A 20,305-nucleotide genomic window follows, 5' to 3' on the forward strand; every position below is an offset into this window, starting at 1 on the left:
AAGTTTGATTTTTTTAGTACTTGACCCCGGATCGAAATTTTGATGGTTCCGTTAGGTCCGGATGGCAATTTTGGACTTGGTTGTATGCCTGAATTTGCATTTGGATATTTCTAGAAGGTTTCGGTACTATTTGGCGAAAGTTGGAAATTTAAAGGTTTGGAATGTTCATAAGTTTGACCGACTTTGATGATAACGGGTTTGAATTGTGGTATGGGAAATTGGAATAGCTTCGTTATGTCATTTGGGACTTGTGTACAACATTTGAGTTCATTCCGAGTTGATTTGATAAGGTCCGTCACGAGTTTTGGAAGTTGAAAGGTTCAAAGTTCATTAAGTTCGATTTGAGGTGCGATTCGTGGCTTTTGATGTTGTTATGCGTGATTTGAGGCCTCGAATAAGTTTGCGTTATGTTATGAGACTTGTTGGTAGGTTCGGACAGGGTCCCGAGTGGCTCGAATGAATTTCGTATAAGTTTGGGTTGTGCTGCGCTCGTTTTTATGTTTGACGTTGTTTCTTCCTGTATAAATGGTACCACATTAAGTAAATGAGCTCTAATTTCTGTTTTGATTGAAGCATTAGATCCCAGTAATAACGGAGGCATAGCAAAAATAATCGTCGAATTTAGACATCGTACGAGGAGTTTATGATCATTTTACTATGAATTACCTGATTTTCCAGATTAATTACGAAATTGCCACTGACATCGTATTTAAAAATATACACTATTTCCAAATATTGAAACCAACATATCCCTTTCATTATGAGGTCAAATGGAGTGATTCAAAAGCCTAGCTTGACTGAAATTTTATAAGGAATCCATTAAAGGCATCAAAAGAGAGTTTCGGGATCGTTTGGCATGAGAAACGAGGCAGAACAGCTGGCAAAAATATATAATATCAATGGTTTGTTCATTTGGTCATACTTTAAGTTGGGGGCTCGGATTTGGGTGATTTTGGATGCGATTTTCACCATATGGACCGGTGTAAGTTCTCTCTACTCGATTTTGGTTATATTTCATGAATCCATCTTCGTTTTTGGCATTTGATTGATAATGTCAAAGTGAAATTTTGGGGGTTTTGTCTAAAACTTCATAAAGTGAATTTTTGAGTTTTGAACATCGATTCAGAGTCGAATTTGAGTGAAACTAGCACAGTTGGACTTGTAATTGAATGGGTTATCGTATTTTATGAGTTTTTTCGGGTTTCGAGGTGCGGGCCCGGATTTAACTTTTTGTTGACTTTGGGCTTTTGATTAAAGATTCCATCTTTATCTATTGGAATTGTTTTCTTAGGCTTTATTTGATGTATTTGAGTTGCTTCTGGCTAGTTTCGAGCCGTTCGGAGGTCGGTACGCGTGGGATGGCATTTTCGGAGCATCGCTTGGGTTGCTTAGAATTGGATTTGGCTTGTTCGAGGTAAGTAACACTTCTAAACTTGGTACTAAGGGTATGAGACCCCAAATTACGTGTTATGTGTTTGGTGTTCAGGTGAAGTACATGCTAGGTGACGGGCATGTGGGCGTGCACCGTGTGTGTCACGATCCAATTTTCCCTCCGTTGGGTATCGTGATAGAACCTAGTCTTAGTAACTAAGTAAGCCTAACATTTACTGAATAACAACAATAATAAAGAAAATCTAACAGTCTCGAAATAGAAATCTTTACAAAAAATAAAAAATAATTTCCCAGAACCGGTAGTACAAGTCATAAGATCTACAGAGTTTTCTAGATAACCTCTAAAATACAATTGTCTAGAAATAAGAGTGAACAGTGTAAATACAAAATAAGAAGGTGACTCTGAAGCCTGCGAACGCAGCAACAGGTTTACCTTGAGTCTCCACAGGAACGGTCTGCAACTACTAGTGATCCAATACCTGGATTTGTACAAAAATGTACAGAAGTGTAGAATAAGCACACCACAGCGGTACCCGGTAAGTATCAAGACTAACCTCGGTGGAGTAGTGACGCGGAACAGTCAAGACACCTACTGTTCTAATAACTTGAACAAGTATAGGAACAACAGTGCATGATTTCTGCATGAAAACTATGCAATATGACTAAAATACAGTAATTACAATAAAAGAGGGGAAATGACAAGTATCAGCGGAATACCATAATAATGACACAGTAGAGTGAGCGGAACACAACCTAAATCCGAAACTATAGATACAACAAGTACAAATAATAACTCAACAACTACATCTTTCACATTTGATTTTAGTCAACAACCTTCACGAAGTATCGAACCTCGGATAAATTACAACTCACGGGTCTCAATAATTGAAACGCTAACACTTGGCATCCTGTGCCCTCATCACACCCCATAACTGCATTGATGACTCACGTGCTAGATAGAGCCATTCTCACATAGAAGGCAAGTAAACAAGGGTGTGCATCTATACCCAACAATATCAAGAAAACCTCTTATCCGATAAGGGTGCTTAGCTACATGTATGCTTGTGTAAGTGTCCTAACATAGTTCATAGAAGTTAGTAAGCATAAGGAAATGAACCGACAACACATAGAGTGTTTGCAGGGGATCTCCCAGAATACCGTTTCGTAGCCCCAAAGTAAATATGCAGGGGGATCTCCCGGAATATCGTTACGTATTCCCAAAGTAAATATGCAGGGGAATCTCCCAGAATACCGTTCTGTAGTCCCCAAGTAAATATGCAGGACAACGGGATCTCTCGGAATACCGTTCCGTAGTCCCTAAGTAAATATGCAGAACATGGGGATCTCCCGGAATACCGTTCCGTAGTCCCAAACTAAATATGCAACGCAACCAAAGGAGATAACAACTATAGTACGGCAGAAACCTCGTGTATCACCACAACAAGTACAACAGCAAAAATGACACTAAGACAAAGCACGACAAGAATATCAACTCAAGAACTTTAAATCACAAAGAAACGGTAGAATCCGTTCATAAGGAATAACCACAGTAAAGAATGTTAGGCGTAAAGAGAACAACTTAACAAGGGAAAAACTAAAATGTAGCAGCGATCCCACAGTTTACAATTCAACAAGAAGAAAGTTAACACAAGTCAAATAATTCAAAATAATGTTATGTCAACTGAAATATAGGATATCTCACTCTTTTTAAGGTTGAGCAATTACAATGGCTATTCAAAAATTCAATTAAGGATAAACGACGGAAAGATAATCGCAACCTCAATTAAGACTAAACAACTATAAGATGAGATAATAATAATTTCAGATAAAGATAGGCAGCTATGAAAAGATAACATGATAATAGGAGAGGTAAAAATCTTCAGTTAAGTCAAGTAAGAGTCAAATAGGCAATGAAAGTGAATCATAAAGCAATTAATTCCAATTAAGCATGTAGAGGTGAAACTAGTAAATAGAAAACTCAGTCATATCAAGAACAACTTCATACTCGGTGAATATAAGGACCTAAGAACCCTAAAAGGCTAACTTTCCACAACTAAGTCCGAGCACGCACTTGTCACCTCGCGTACACGAACTACAATCAACATAGAAGACTCAAATCCTAAGGGGAAATCCCCCACACAAGGTTAGGCAAGATACTTACCTCAATTCGGATAACACAATACTTAATTTAGCTTTTCCTTTACCAATCTCGGCTCAATCTAGCCAAAGAAGACTTAAATACATCAAACAATGCAAGAGAAAATAATTTCAATTAACAAAGTTATGATCCTTATACAGTTTGCAAAAAGTCAACTTCCCGGGCCCGCGCCTCGGAACCCAACAAAATTTACAAAACCCGAACACCCATTCAATTACTGTCCAACCATACTAGTTTCTCTCAAATCCGACACCGAATCGATATTCAAAACTCAAAAATTCACTTTATGAAATTTTAGACAAAACCCCCAAATTTCACTTTGAAATCATCAATCAAATGCCTAAAACGAAGATGGATTTATGAAATATAATAAAGATCGAGTATAAAACACTTACCCTAATCCATATAGTGAAAATCACCTCCAAAATTATCCGAATCCGAGATCCCCAACTCAAAATATGACCAAATGAACAAACTTTCAATATTAAGTATTTTTGCCCAGTTGTTCTGCCTCATTTTGTGTGCCAAACGATCCCAAAACTCACTTTTGATGCCTCCAATGGATTTCTTGTGAAATTTCAGTCATGTTAGGCTTTTGAATCACTCCATTTGACCTTATAATGAAGGAGATATATTGGTTTCAATATTTGGAAATAGTGCAGATTTTTAAATACGAAGTCAATGGCAATTTCGTAATTAATCCGAAAAATCTGGCAGCCCAATTCTTAATAAAATGATCATAAAATCCTCATACGATGTCCAATTTTGACGATTCTTTTTGCTATGGCTCCTTAATTATGATACGGATCTAATACTTCAATCAAAACAGAAATCGGAGCTCATTTGTTTAATGTGGTACCATTTATGCTTGAAGAAACGGCGTCGAAACATAAGAAAAACAAGCACAACACAGCCCAAACCTATCTGAAACTCACCTGAGCCCCTCGGGACCCCGTACGAATATAACAACAAGTCCCATAACAAAAAACAAACCTACTCGAGGCCTTAAATCACGCATAACAACATCGAAACAACGAAACGTACCTCAAATCAAACTTAATGAACTTTCGACTTTCAAAAACTTGCGCCGAAACATATCAAAGCAACTCGGAATGAACTCAAATTTTTCAAAAAAGTCCTAATATATCATACGGAGCTTCTTGTGCCCCCAAACTATCGAGCGAAGTGCAAATTCTTAAAAGTTAAAACGACTGGTCGTTTCGTTACATTCTCCCCCACTTAAACATACGTTCGTCCTCGAACGTGCCAAGAGTTGTTCCAAAGCCATCAACCATTGCATGAGCTCACCATACATACACCTGTGGGTGATTCCCCATCACCCAACCCTATGTAGGACTAACAGTGCAATTTAATTGAAGATCTCACTTCATCCTTCGTCCATAACCTTAGGACAAAACCCAAATCTCAACATCTGAAATTCATCATAGGACTCGAATCTCACATCATCTCACTGTATAAACCTGAACAAGCCGAATCGAGCCATAATTCCAACCCAGGGTACAATCACACGATGTTCCACACAACTCAAATGCCCATAGCAATAACTTCTGACCACCATAGCTGCCCAGATAACATTATGAACGTCGGCAATACACTTCACATTGAATAGAACCTTGTTTCGGACCACCACAACGCTGACCATGATAAAGAAACATGTGGGAACTCATAACCGCCGATGAAGTCAACAAGTCAAGAAGCTTTCTCGTCCATCAAGGGCCACTGCCCAAATCTTAGCAGAAATAGCCTCATACTTCCAAACACTCATCACCCCCAATATGATAGTGCGAATCTCAGGTCTAAGAACCTCATCTCAGCCAATACAAGCAGCCCAACTAACAACTCATCACGTAACCACACGGATTCTCAAGCCACACAGCTCGTACACCAACTTAGCAATAACTCAGTTATGCAGTACAAATAGAAGGAAAGCAAGGTATAAGAATTATCTAACAAGTACAACATGTGTAACGACAAAAATACAGTTTCATTAAATCATCCCACAGAGGGAAAACAAAACACCAAATAAAACACAAGGAAAGGGTATCCCACATAACATCCGATGCGGCGGACAGCCCGCTCCCATATACTCATCAAGCCAAAGTGCTCCGGTTCACTAATCACATGAATACTGATATCAAACACAGTAGAGTGCACAAGTATAACTGTGGGAAAAATGAATAGAATTAACAAAACATGGAAGAAAGCAAGCACAACTAAGGCGGAATGAGCCAATCAACATCACGAGGGCCATTTCGCCCACATCGCCATAAGGCCTGAATGGTATTACAACATGCCTGGAGAATAATCATACCACCTCACAGCCCATCACGGCATAAAAGAGTAGCACATAACATAGGCCTGGGGCACAAATAATATCCATTATGCCTGGTAACATAACCGTGATAACAATCTCACAAGAGTACCCAAACTTGACCTGATATAAAATACATATCTCGTTGAGCTTTCAAATAGCTCCCAACCTAAACCTGATCATTCCCAAATAGGTAAATATCCTCCCAAAAGTCCATAGCAACCTATCAATAATGTATGCTTTCAGTTATCTCATTCTCAACATGCCTTCACAATCCGCAAACAAGAAATAGCCCGCATATGGGGACATCTAGCCCCAAAACCTCAGGAATACCAAAATTTCCATATCCGAACTCAACTACGCTAATTAAATGGCTGATGTATCACTCACACCCCATCATCTTACTGAAGCACCCATATAGATTTTCCGGCCGGGTAACAAAACCTAAACCTAAAAAGCCTCAAAATCACCATACCACTAGCCACGCACTCGCAAACCAAAACTCAAGAGTCTTTCCTATAATGCACGTTCTTCACATATGATATCTAATAATACCAACCTTCTATTAACTTCTGATATCCATCCAGGAGAAAACCATAATGTACAATATATTTCTTATGCCCATAGCAGCCAGCCGACTCAAGTCGTTGCCGAAACCATCGACAACTCTCCGAGATCCGTCTGCACGCAACTAAATCATTAGGACTGCATCTTCCCAACTCAACCGAGCCACACAAACCATCCAACCCAAGTGTACTGCCACAAATGCCGGTAGGGAACTCCCATTCAAAATGGACCAATTACTTCCATTGCTATGCTGACCCTACACCATAGAGCTGACCCATTTCTTCGGTTACTCCTAGTCTTTCCTCTGAAGTAACACTTCTCCATGTCGATACACAACTATCCAAACCAAAACTCAATGCAGAAAATCCAAGTACAAGCCACGTAGCCCAGCAACTCATAAACCACCATATTTCCCCTGAAGTACCACATGATTCCCCGACCGAGATGCCCACGCTGAATAGACCTTCTGTGAATCTGAAGTAATTTCTCCGTCCCCCTTTTGATACTGAAATAAAAATACATTAATGACGCAGAAACACCGTAAGCCCTAATATCATCACATGAAAGATCTCTGATCTTAGTCATATACAAATTCCGGGAACCTTCTAATACCATCTATATACATTTCTCAGGCCAAAACTGAGGTAACACCTGACTCTGCAATATGATTGCCGCTAATGGACTCCCCCACTTGGCGCGAAGCCATAGAAAACAACATCTGATGATCCACAAAACTAACCTTCACAGCTCATACAACACCAATCACAATGTACTCTAGTTCATCCACTAAGCGCATGTCCATTCTCGTAACCGTCAAACTCGCTTCCTTCAGTGCCTTGAATGACAATATGTACCTTCCACTAAGTAGAAATCTCATACGAACCACATAGTCTCCAGTACCACCAACTATCCTCAATCAACATCCACCTCGTGACCCTACCATGATGCGATGACTAGTCAACCAATTAAACCTTCCCAAGCTCGTACTTGTCAACCAGATGTCGGGACCTGCTGCACCCTATCTAAACAACTAAATAGTACTTCAATACCTCCGCATCTTCAGTCTGGACGACACGTTGAGACAATGTACGAGCATCCCTGGCTCCCTTATAGCCCATCTGTAGCATCACGAACCACTGCGCATAGCGAACACTGAGAGCGCAATATCATACACGAGTGGATGTAAAGGAAAATAAGATATATGCTTCAAGCTAAATCGATGTTGCACGACAAGGAATGAAAGAAGTGGAATTTCCTAATAGTTTCTGTAGCCCCTCGAAGATAAGTATAGACGTCTCTGTACCGATCCATAAGACTGTACTAAACCTGCTTATGACTCGTCGCACATATGAACCTAGGACTCTAATACCAATTTGTCACGACCCAATTTCCCCTTCGTTGGGTATCGTGATGGCACCTAGTCTTAGGGACTAGGTAAGCCTAAAATTTATTGAATAACAACAATAATAAAGAAATCTAACAGTCTCGAAATAGAAATCATTATAAAAAAAAACTTACAATTTCCCAAAATCGGTAGTACAAGTCAAAAGTTCTACAAGTTTGCTAGAAAACCTCTAAAATACAACTGACTCGAAATAAGAGTAAACAATGTAAATACAAAATAAGAGGGAGACTCCGAAGCCTGCGAACGCAACATCAGGTTTACCTTGAGTCTCCACAACAACGGTCTGCATAGCTACTATTGATCCAATACCTGGATCTGTACAAAAATGTACAGAAGTGTAGAATGAGCACACCACAGTGGTACCTAGTAAGTATCAAGATTAACCTCAGTGGAGTAGTGACGAGGAACAGTTAAGAGACCTACTGGTCTAATAACTCGAACAAGTATAAGTATAGGAACAACAGTGCATGATTTCTGCATGAAAACTACGCAATATGACTAACAATACAATAATTACAATAAAAGAGGGAAAATGACAAGTATTAGCGGAATACCATAATAATGACACAGAAGAGTGAGCAAAAATACAACCTAAATTTGAAACCACAGATGCAGCAAGGACAAATAATAACTCAACAACTACGACAACTTTCACATTTGATTTTAGTTAACAACCTTCACGAAGTATCGAACCTCGGATAAATTACAACTCACGGGTCTCAATACCTGAAACCCTAACACTTGGCATCCTGTGCCCTCATCACAACTCATAACCGCACTGACGACTCATGTGCCAAATAGAGCCATTCTCACATAGAGGCAAGTAAAGAAGGGTGTGCAATATCAAGAAAAAACTCTTATCCGATAAGGGTGCTTAGCTACGTGTATGATTGTGCAAGTGTCCTAACATAGTCATACCAGTTAGTAAGCATAAGGAAAAGAACGGACAACACGTAGAATGTATACAAGGGGATCTCCCGCAATGCCGTTCCATAGTCCCAAGGTAAATATGCAGGGGGATCTCCCAGAATATCTTTCCGTAGTCCCAAAGTAAATATGCAGGGGGATCTCCCGGAATACCGTTCCGTAGTCCCAAAGTATATATGCAGGACAGGGGGATCTCCCGGAATACCGTTCCGTAGTCCCAAAGTATATATGCAGGACATGGGGATCTCCCGGAATACCGTTCTGTAGTCCCAAAGTAAATATGCAGAACAGGGGATCTTCCGGAATACCGTTCCGTAGTCCCAAAGTAAATATGCAGCGCAAACCAACAGAGATAACAACTACAGCACGACAGAAACCTCGTGCATCACCACAACAAGTACAACAATAAAAATGACAATAATACAAAGTACGACAAGTAAATCAACTCAAAAACTTTAAATCACAAAGAAACGGTAGAACCCGTTCACAAGGAATAACCACATAAAAGAATGTTAGGCGTAAAGAGAAAAACTAAAATGTAGCAACGATCTCATAGCATACAATTCAACAATAAGGAAGCTAACACGAGTCAAATAATTCCAAATAATGCTATGTCAACTGAAATATAGGGTAACTCCTTTTAAGGTTGAGAAATTACGATGGTTATTCAACAATTCAGATAAGAATAAGCGGAGGAGAGATAATCGCAACCTCAATTAAGACTAAACAATTGTAGGATGAGATAATAATAATTTTAGATAAAGACATGCAATTATGAAAAGATAGCATGACAATAGGAGGGGTAAAAATCTTCAGTTAAGTCAAGTAAGAGTTAAATATGCAATATGAGTGAATCTTAAAGCAATTAATTCCAATAAAGCATGTAGAGGTGAAACTAGTAAATAGAAAACTAAGTCATATCAAGAACAATACTCAATGAATATAAGGACCTAAGAACCCTAAAAGGCCAACTTACCACAACTAAGTCTGAGCACGCACTCGTCACCTCGTGTACACGAACTACAATCAACATAGAAGACTCAAATACTAAGAGGAAATCCCCACACAAGGTTAGGCAAGAACTTACCTAAATTCGGCCAAACTCAATACTCAATTTAGCTTTTCCTTCACCAATTCACCATCGCTCGGCCCAATCTAGCCAAAGAAGACTTAAATACATCAAACAAATTCAAAATTATCTTTTAATATAATATAATATAATATAATTATATTATATTTATATTAACTAAAATAGTCAAATATAGAATAAAGTTACCATATACTATTGACATTTATTAGCTTGCCACTTGGTTTAACCATAATATCAATTATATATGGTAACTTTCTTGCTTTAAGCTAAAAACCTAAAGCCATAAGTTGGTAATACCCAACTTTTAGCTTTTGGCTTATTTTTGTACTTTTTATGCCTAAAAAGTACTTTTAAATATTTTTTTTTATTGCCAACACCACACAAACAAAAAAAATACTTAAAAACTAATAAACACTTAAAATAAAGCTATCCAAACACCTGCGTGGTTTCACCAGCCACATCAGGAGAGTGGTGGATTTGCTTCTTAGTTCTTATAAAGAATCAATTACCGCCTTTGCCAATACATACTCCCCATTCATCGAAACACTTTAATGCCAAGTCTGGACTAAAAGTGCTAATATACTTAAACGGAATAATTAGCGGAAGAACATCTATCTACTATATGCTTTGCTTTATCTCAAAGAGAGCGCGCGAACCAGAAAGCAACCCGAGTTTCTCATTTTTGGGGTTTAGGGTTTTTGCAATTTTCCTTCACATGGAGGCACCAAATAGTCCTGTCTCTAATCAGCCTCCTCGCAGCTCCACCTCCTCTTCTTCCTTCCTCAGAGAAGTACAATTTTTTTTTTCTTAATAAAAATTTAATAATTTTGAATTTCCATTAGTTACATTGAATTTTAGTATATACTCAGTGTTCACTGAGAAGTGCATGTAATTTCTTTTGCAGGTTCACTTATACGATTGGTGGTTGATTAAAGCCGAAGATGATGCTGGAGGCAAGCAATTGGCTGTTGAAGGTTTCACTTGTAAAGAGTAAATTCTACCTTCTTCTTCAATTTCCTTGTTATTTGTAAAACATGGTAGAATTTTCTACTTTATTAGCAGTTAGTTTTAAGAGCAGCACTCAATTCTATCAATCAATAAATCAATCCGTTAATCAACGAGGATTATTGCCAAATTAGTGTGCTCGGAGTATGAATCCTCTTTATCGATTCCACTCCAGGCTAATTCAATCCATGTGCTACTTGCACTAGCTTTCAGGTCATTTATTATCTTATATACTTTAATAAGACCAAAAGTTCATTTTAAAATCCACATTTCTACTATTCTTATTTTGTGGATATGTTGGATCTTGGAGGCGCATTATTCACTTCTATATAACACTGCTTAACCTCATAACCGTTTTAAAACATGCTTTTATATTTGTTAAAATTTAATCAAGACGCAAATTATATGTGGATTTCAAAGTTTTGCTTTGATTGTCTCTCAAGTAGCCACGCAAATTCCTATGAATTTTTCCATGTTTTTTCCCATTGGTCAAGTAAGAAACACGGTTCTATTAATGTTCTTTTTGTTGGATTGTTTCCAAGTTGCATACGTAAGTGTTATAACTGTAGCAGTAAAATTTTGTGGTGGATCCATCAGCTTTTAGAACCTTATTTGGAAGGGTATTAAAAGTTTTTTTGGCAACGATCCCATTTTCCAGAACATAATTAGCATAGCTCAGCTTAGAGGCTTTCTTTTGGTTCTTTTCCATGAGTATGTTGGATAAAAGATCTAATTCACTTTGCACCTGGACGCCCCTGTTGGGCTGCTCATATGCAAGCAAAGCATACTAATTCATAAGCTTAGTCTAGAAGTGCTTTAGTGGAACTAGCGTACTGTATTTATTTTATTTCATGTGACAAGACATCTTTTGGATTCCAATCATGTGAAATTTTGTTGCACCCCTGTTAAATAGGAGACCAGATGATAGACTTTTCACCTCCACAGCAATTGCGAAGAGGCATGATACCGTCACTTTAGTGACAGTGGATGGCATCACCATTCTTGTTAGCGGTTTAATAAATAGGGTTCAGACTCTTCAAAATGGGTTCTCGTCAGAGGTATTGAAGTTATTTTAGTTCTTAACTCCTCATATGACTGCTTTGTTTATTGACAGCCGTTGAGATGGAACATATGATTGAGGTTTACGTTAGCTAACAAGTTTTAGAGGTTCTATTTGGGCCCAACTGTAGCATTAACTGTTGAAATCATAGTACTACCAATAGTTTGTCAAACTTGGTAGAAGACAATGTACGACTCAGCAGAGTTGCATGCACATCTTGTACATATTTTTTCACGTCAATTTAGTGTTTATTAATGAAATTTTTTGACTTACAAAATATTCATATTACTATCTGATGGGTCCTTTCTTGTTCGTTTGTTTTTGCTTACCTATTCTGAAGTTTACTCCCCACTCCTCTATAATTTCTTCTGAAATCTTTCATCAGCTATCAATCTTCTTACAGATAAACTTTAGTCGTTTTCTGCTTTTGCGGTTTTAACTAACTCCTTGAGGAACCTAAAATAGGAAAGAAAGCCTGCTAAATCATAAAAAGGAATCTTTAAATGAGCATAAGCACGTTAGTTACAAATTAGAATAAGTTTTTTTTTGAAGATGAAGATAATAAACCAAACTTTCAAACCAACAGGTTTGCAACCAGTTCCTTATTGGATTTCCATACAACTGGAAAGAATCGGATGCTCTATCATTTGGAGAATCAACCAATGAAGATGCAGCCTTTGGAATTCCTGGTTTCTCAGAGTCAAAAGCATCAGCTGATCGCACAAGTAGCTCCTTCTCTATGCCTATTGATCATCTTCCCGCCACTGTTTTACGAGATATCTTAATATCGAGTGCTGGTAATCCAGAAGGCGGGATGCTAAGAAAGAGTATTTTTCGTGAAATAGTGCAGAAATATGGCACCAATGCTTTTAATATTGGTGAAGCCTCTTGTTTGAACCAAAAAAGTAGTAATCAGGTCACAACCGAAGATCCTTCTTTGAATGAAAATCCTATTCAAAAGAAGAAAGCTAAAACTAACTGGAAGCAAGAGGATAGCTGTATACCAGATGCAAAATCTGGAAAAGAAGACTTTCAGCAAGCTACTCCGGAGGATATACCAGAAAAGAGTGTTTTGAGTAGAATACTACATAAAAGTGGTGACAATGCTTCTATCCTTGGTGAAAATTCTTCTTTGAACCAAAAAAGTGGTACTCAAGTCATAAGCAGAAGTCTTTTACTGGATGAAACTGCTTATCAAAAGAAGAAAGCTGCAGCTAGTTTGAAGAATGAAGATGATAACCATGTGCCCGATGCACAAAGTAGAAAAGAAGTGCTTCAGAAATGTAATGATGAGAGTGGAGCTGGCATTGATAACAATAGCTTAAGGAGCAGCCCTTTCATAAGAAGTTTAGCTAGCCTTTATAAGAAAACCACAATTAACTGGAAGGAAGAAGAAAAGAGAAATGTGCATAAAGTAGAATTTTATAGGAAATTTTGGGATACTTAACCATGCCACTACCTCGAGTAATTGTTCATTGACAAGAAGTAGAGCTCAAAAACAAGTTTAAGCAACAAGTTCAAGAAGGAAATAGATTTTTGTTAAAGGTGTTATCGGAGTTCCGTTGTGCAGATTAACTACCTCTGGAGACTGGGGAACCATTCTTGTTCAAATTTTGAAGGTTATGTTTTGTTATGGATTGCATAACACCTCCTTGTCTCTTCTTCTAAATGTCAATCTAGCATTTTCAATTTTTCCTTTTTGTGTTCCTCTTAAGAAGATGGTGATCGTGCTTGGACCAAGAGGTATTAAGAAGATTAAGCAGTTTCATTATGTGACAGGGTACTTCAATGCTACTGCTGTAATTTGCACTTTGTCAAAGTTATTCCATACGTTAGACATCTTGCTTGGCATTCCAAATTTCCAATTTGACATCTTATCCTATTACCAGTGGGTGCTCTTCTTTAATGAAATTACACCTGCAGATTGTACTGTGTTTTTCCTCATACCCTTAGAACCAGAGACTAAGCGTTGGGTTTCTAGTTTCAAGCAGGTTCAATCTTCCAGCAAATGACTCTATTCAGTTCTATTGCACGTTTGATCCAAGAGTTTTGGAAAACTTTCTTTGTCAAAGGAAGACCTGAGAGCATTGAACAAGTTTACAAGAAATAGTGTGGTAAGGAAAAAACTCTCATAACGGCGAACAAGACAACTACATTTTGGCTTTTCCCTCCATGAGATAAGGAAGTCGCTCCAGCAGCTTTAGTACTTAGTACTTAGTTAAGGCCCCAACCCTTCGCCCGGTTCTTCTCAAGAAGAGTTATTTACACACCCCTCCTGTCGGATAATTATATTGAGTAGTACATTTTTATAATTGTTAAAGTAAGAGATTTCTTTTCATATGTTTAAGTCTTGGTGGGTAGAGTTACCTATACTGGGGAGGAGGTCGTAGGATATCTGTGGAATTAGTCGAGGTTCGAGGTGCATGCTCGGACGCCAAGGTTATTAAAAGATATAGCAGTTACTTCCCCTCTGTGAAGAAGAAATGATGGATAGAACATATGAGGGATCTATATTTCAATGAGATATTTGTACTACTCATCTATTGACCATACTTCGAGTTTTTGCTAGAATGTTTCTTGAAATTTACCACAGCATTAGATATGCCCTAAAATTAATCTATGTATTGATTTTGGGTCATAGGTATAGGAAGCTAGGTGAAGGTTACCAAGTTTGAAAGTAGGTAAATTAGACGAGCAGCAGGCTGTTTACTTAAGTCATTCCTTTCGGTGTCGGTTCATCTAATTTTGCTTTTCTTCCGAATGACTTTAGGCAGGTGAAAATGCTCAAGGCTACCTATGTTAAAAGACTACCTATGTGTTATTTGTGGCTTGAATTATTTTTTTGTAAGTCTCTATAGGTTTAGGAAAACCATCGTCCTAATAGTTTGGGAAAGGAAAACCTATAGTCCTTGTCAAATTGGAAAACCTTTCTCTTATATGTTTGGGACTTTTTGGGATCTATATATAGGGGTTGTAGTTGGGGATCCTAGAGATTGTATTGTGCTTTCTTCTCATTCATAGTGAAAAACTCTCTCTGCTTTTGCCCCGAGGATTAGGCTTAGCCGAAGCTCGTTAAATCCTTGTGTGATTTCTTATCTATTTGCTTTGTGTGTGATTGTGTGCTAGTTAACCCACGATATTCCGCAACAATTGGTATCAGAGCAAGGTTCGGGTTTCTACATATAATCTAGGGTTAAGATGTCTTCATCATCTTCAACAAAGTACGAAGTAGAGAAATTTGACGGGGGTTCTAGTTTTAGTCTATGGAAGATTAGGTTGAAATCGTTCCTGGTGTTACAAGTGTCACACCTCCTTTTTACCCACCTGAAGGTAGTATAAGGGAGTTTTTCCACTTTAAGTGACATTATTCGATATGCGATTATTTATTTATTTTTCAGAGTCGCCACTTGGAATATTTTAATTGGTGTCCCAAGTCACCGATTTATTTTGAATCCCAAATCGAGGAAATTCGACTTTCCTTTTGAAGTCTGCGAACCAGAAATTCTAAGTAAGGAATTCTGTTAACCTGGGAGAAGGTGTTAGGCATTCCCGAGTTCCGTGGTTCTAGCACGGTCGCTTAAACTATTAAAATTGGCCTATTATCTGATTTTAATATATGTTTTAGCCTATAGTACATTTTTAAATTATTAAACCTCTTTAATTATTTTTAGGAAGATTCAACATTATTTAAAACACGCCTTGAACCACGTGACATGAAATGCACCCGCGATCCACGATACATTTTATTTAACGTTGTTGAGAATTGGAGTTGGGTCACATGAAATTTAAAATCCATATAACAGTATTACTTGTAAAAATTATTTGATTAACCTACCCTTATTTTTTCCTTAAATAACCAAGTGAAAAATATATACCTTTTTGGAGTAGTAGAGTTGAAATTTTAAAAATTAAATACTTTCTTAATTTTCTAAAGTGACAAGTATTTAGCACCAAATATTTAACTAAGGTGACAGATAACAAGGGCCGATGGGAGTATTATTTACAATTTCTAAGTGTTGTAAGATTTTACTCATTATACTCTCTAGGTAGCTAACATTTTTTTTTTTTGGGTTTCCCATCCGGTGTTCGGTGTTCAGTACCCACGTTGGGGCTCGACTAAATCCAGATTCGCACCGGGAAGTCCCACATTGGAGGGTAAAGCGCTCCCTAACAAAGGCGACTCCATACCCAGGGCTCGAACTCGAGACCCCTAGTTAAGGATGACGGAGTACTTACTACTCCACCCCAACCCTTGTTGGTGGTAGCTAACATGTTTAATATAATCAATAAATCTAAAATATTTTTAAGAATACTTACCCACACTCGATATTTATAATATATCAAATAATTTAATGTTAACAGCAAAAAAATTAAAGCAAAAATACATATTCGTTGACCATAATGAAGTATATATATTTGGTACAAAAATCAAGCGAAGAAAACTTTTACCGCTCTACAACCAAGTGCCAATTATATGTTCACTCAAATATTATCACATAAAATAAATATGCTTGAAGAAACTTTTCAATGTCCAAACTTCTACTATCTGAAGCATTGGTTGTGGAGTGGGAAAAACTTGTCTTCACTTAATATTTGTACCAAATATATATACTTCAATATGGTCAACGAATATGTATTTTTGCTTTATTTTTTCTTTCTGCTAACATATATATATATATATATATATATATATATATATATATATATATATATATGATTATTTAGGTTAATTCTTCAAAAATAAATTTGGTCACAAATCATAATAGGAAAAAATGATTAGTGCTAAGGGCCAAAGATGCCATGCTATATGAGAAAATGGCGTGGTATAACGATTCATAGAGAAAATTGGCAATATGTTAGCCTTATATTAGGTTATAGTCAAATCCTAAATAACCCTGGTTTCTTATTTATCCTCTCTCCCCGTAGTTTTTCTTCTCTCTCCTTGTATTTCTTCTCCAATTTTCTTCTTCAATCTTTTCATTTTTTCTTCTTCTTCAATCTAGGAAATTTTCTTCTTCAATCTAGATTTGGAAGGGCATATGTTCTTTGATAATGTTTGGGAAGTTGTAATGGTTGAATACATTTTTCTATGAAGTTAAGATCTTCTCACCACAACGACAATTCTGTAAAAAGATTTGCTTTTAATCTAGTTTTCTTCTTGTATTCATCTGATTGTTGCGTGATTCAATTTGATTTGTATCTCTTTGGCAGACTCCAATTCTTCTTCTTCCTATTCTTTTTTTAATTGTTAAAAAGAAAATGTGTGTTTGAGGTAGTGTATATCTATGTATCTCATATTGTATATCGTGATATACATTATTAGATAATGCAATAAAAGGTTAATATGGAATTGAATCGTCCTAACTAATTTAAGAGAGTGAAATTCATTATGAATAAATTTACTTAAATTTTTTTTATGATCAAAGAAGGAAAATATTTTTTTGATATAATAGATTTAGAGCAAGTTTTAAAATATAAAAATATAAATATAATGATAGGAGTAAATAAAATTTTGATATACAAAGAAAGAAAATAAATTTTTAATATAAATTCGATGTGTTGTACACCGCGATATACAAGTAATATAAATATTTTTATTGTGATATACATTGATAAAAAGGTAACAATAAATACTGAATAACTATATTTGATGATATATTTTAAATATACAAAAAAGGAAAATAAAATTTTAATATACATGTTGATATACACAATAAAGAGAAAACGATTGTGATATACATATTACTATTGTGATATATATTTATTGATTATTTGGTACCAATATTTATAATTAAGGCTATTGTCTACTAATTTTGTGGATACATTATCACACCATGCCAAAATCCCCTGCTATATGGGCTAATCTTCATTTCTACCTAGGTCAGTCGGGCCCAATTCTACCGCATCAACAAACCCTAGCCCTTATAAACCTAACCCTTTCTTCTCCATCTTCACACTTCGTGCTCACAGTCTATCTGCAGCATCCTCTGTATTTACTGAAACCCTAGCCGTAAACAGCAACAACCATGGCAGAGAGAGGAGGGGAGAGAGGAGGCTTTGGCCGTGGCTTCGGAGGACGCGGTGGAAGAGGCGGAGATCGCGGCGGACGCGGCCGTGGTGGCCGTCGTCCCCGCCGTGAGACAGAGGAGGAGAAATGGGTTCCAGTCACAAAGCTCGGAAGGCTCGTGAAAGACAACAAAATCCGTTCACTGGAGCAAATCTACCTCCACTCACTCCCTATTAAGGAGTTCCAAATCATCGATACACTCATCGGACCATCTCTGAAGGACGAGGTGATGAAAATCATGCCGGTTCAGAAACAGACCCGTGCCGGTCAGAGAACCCGGTTCAAGGCCTTCGTTGTCGTCGGTGATGGGAACGGTCACGTCGGTTTGGGGGTGAAGTGCTCGAAGGAAGTGGCGACTGCCATACGTGGCGCAATTATATTGGCTAAGTTATCAGTGATTCCAGTGAGGAGAGGATACTGGGGTAACAAGATCGGAAAGCCACACACAGTGCCGTGTAAGGTAACTGGGAAATGTGGGTCAGTTACAGTGAGGATGGTGCCTGCTCCTCGTGGTGCTGGTATTGTGGCTGCTCGTGTTCCTAAGAAGGTGCTTCAGTTTGCTGGTATTGAGGATGTCTTCACCTCTTCTCGTGGATCCACCAAAACCCTTGGCAACTTCGTTAAGGTTCGATCATTTTAATAAAGCTCGCAACTATCTTTTTTTCAATTGTATTATGATTCTGTTACATGATTACATGTTTAGTACATGTAGCGATCTTATAAGATAAGAATTGCTGCAGTTATATTTGTCTAACTTTATCGTTGAACCAAAAAAGAAAAGTAAGATTTGGACTATACATTTTGCTTAAATAATTCTGAAATAGGCATTGTGGAGATTATTAAATGTGAAGTTTGTCTCTGACCGAGGAGTCTGCTCCAAATGTTTTGTAAATAGCCATCAACTTCGGCTGTTTCATGTTAAAAAAATTTGACCTTTCCTTCAAGAAAGGTACATTTATACTATACAAACCATTATTTTAACTCAAAATTCCAAATTTTAAAATATAATAGTGAGACTTTACAGAGTAGGATATAAATAGTACCGATATTAAGTTTTACTAGTTCCGGATGGCTGGGATGCATTAAGAGCTGTTAATTTTTGACAGAGTATGGTTGAATGTGGTGCAAGAGAAGTCAAATTAGGGAGTAACACTATTGGTTCTTACTACCATTTTTCTGTCTTTTACTTGTGTTTATTCCTTCTAGCTGGGTTAAGTTTAAATCGTGATTTGGACATGCTGTAATGGCTCTTTGTTTTTAATAAATTGGCGACAAAAAGGTGACTCTGATTAGATTTTGTTTAAAAAAGACCTTAAACTGTAAATTTGCTGTAACCATCTTTGTCCTATAACATAAACATATATTCTGATCTAGCATAAACATAGACTCTCTTCTCTTATTCTATGTTGCTCATATACCATATATTTTATTTGTGGCTTAATGACATTCTTTATATGTGCAGGCTACATTTGATTGTTTGATGAAGACGTATGGGTTCCTAACTCCAGACTTCTGGAAGGAGACTCGCTTCACCAAATCTCCTTTCCAAGAGTATGCTGATATCTTGTCTAAACCTGCCAATAAGGTTATTGTCTACCCCACTGAGGAGGCACCAGCTCCTGAGAGGGTTGAAGCTTGATGATGATTGTTCAGACTTTATGCTCCCTTGTTTTGGTGTTCTACTTGGTAGTTTTCTATTATGAAATGTTAGTATTCTAAATTTTGTTTTCTGTTCTGAGGGATGTTTTGCGGACTTGCAAAAGATAATGCTTCCTTTTTTCACATCAATATATATGAAGTTACTGCCCGCTTGATTGATCTCATGTTTTACAGGAACATCTTTCTTGTTAGCTCTAGGATAGCGCATTTCTATACTTTTCAATTGTTCTATGATGGGAACAAAGATGTGCATTTCTATACTTTTCAATTGTTCTATGATTGGGAACAAAGATGTGATTCCTGGTTGATATGGTAGATCTTTTTCTAGGCGGTAAGCTCACCATTCTTGTTCAGTGTAGTCTGCTTTTGGCTTGAGCCAAACTTTGGTGAACAGTTAATCAGTGGTTTGCTCTTCGCACTCGCATGGCTGGTAGTACATATAGTTTGATCATTTACTTGCATTGAAGTAATTTTTCTATCAGTATCTTGCATCCAAGATGTGAACAAGAACACTAGAGTTACGAGATATTTTGATATAAATGAATGATTCAAAAAACTCATAAGATTTAAGTCATAGACCTTAGTGAGACACGTTCAAATTAATCCTACAAAACCTAAAAGAAACTAGACTAGAACAAGATCT

At 37.2% G+C, this 20,305-nt stretch overlaps 2 protein-coding genes across 2 annotated transcripts; both read left to right on the forward strand.

The window, feature by feature from the left end:
• On the forward strand, positions 10,339 to 13,818 carry LOC109229637. The gene is made up of 4 exons (XM_019395156.1): positions 10,339 to 10,661; positions 10,776 to 10,861; positions 11,790 to 11,934; positions 12,523 to 13,818. The coding sequence occupies exons 1-4, from the start codon at positions 10,494 to 10,496 to the stop codon at positions 13,381 to 13,383; spliced, it is 1,260 nt and encodes a 419-aa protein (XP_019250701.1). The 5' UTR covers positions 10,339 to 10,493; the 3' UTR covers positions 13,384 to 13,818.
• LOC109229638 (40S ribosomal protein S2-3-like) lies at positions 17,831 to 19,821 on the forward strand. The gene is made up of 2 exons (XM_019395157.1): positions 17,831 to 18,628; positions 19,466 to 19,821. Exons 1-2 carry the CDS (start codon positions 17,963 to 17,965, stop codon positions 19,640 to 19,642), a joined length of 843 nt encoding a protein of 280 aa, XP_019250702.1. The 5' UTR covers positions 17,831 to 17,962; the 3' UTR covers positions 19,643 to 19,821.

This window comes from Nicotiana attenuata, chromosome 7 (assembly GCF_001879085.1).
Source record: "Nicotiana attenuata strain UT chromosome 7, NIATTr2, whole genome shotgun sequence".
Lineage (NCBI taxonomy): Eukaryota > Viridiplantae > Streptophyta > Magnoliopsida > Solanales > Solanaceae > Nicotiana > Nicotiana attenuata.

Coding starts and splice junctions, on each gene's coding strand:
- LOC109229637 (XM_019395156.1), top strand. CDS start 10,494: ATGCTTTGCTTTATCTCAAAGAGAGCGCGCGAACCAGAAAGCAACCCG. Junction 10,662..10,775: donor CTTCTTCCTTCCTCAGAGAA/GTACAATTTTTT, acceptor TTTCTTTTGCAG/GTTCACTTATACGATTGGTG. Junction 11,935..12,522: donor AAAATGGGTTCTCGTCAGAG/GTATTGAAGTTA, acceptor TCAAACCAACAG/GTTTGCAACCAGTTCCTTAT.
- LOC109229638 (XM_019395157.1), top strand. CDS start 17,963: ATGGCAGAGAGAGGAGGGGAGAGAGGAGGCTTTGGCCGTGGCTTCGGA. Junction 18,629..19,465: donor CCCTTGGCAACTTCGTTAAG/GTTCGATCATTT, acceptor TTATATGTGCAG/GCTACATTTGATTGTTTGAT.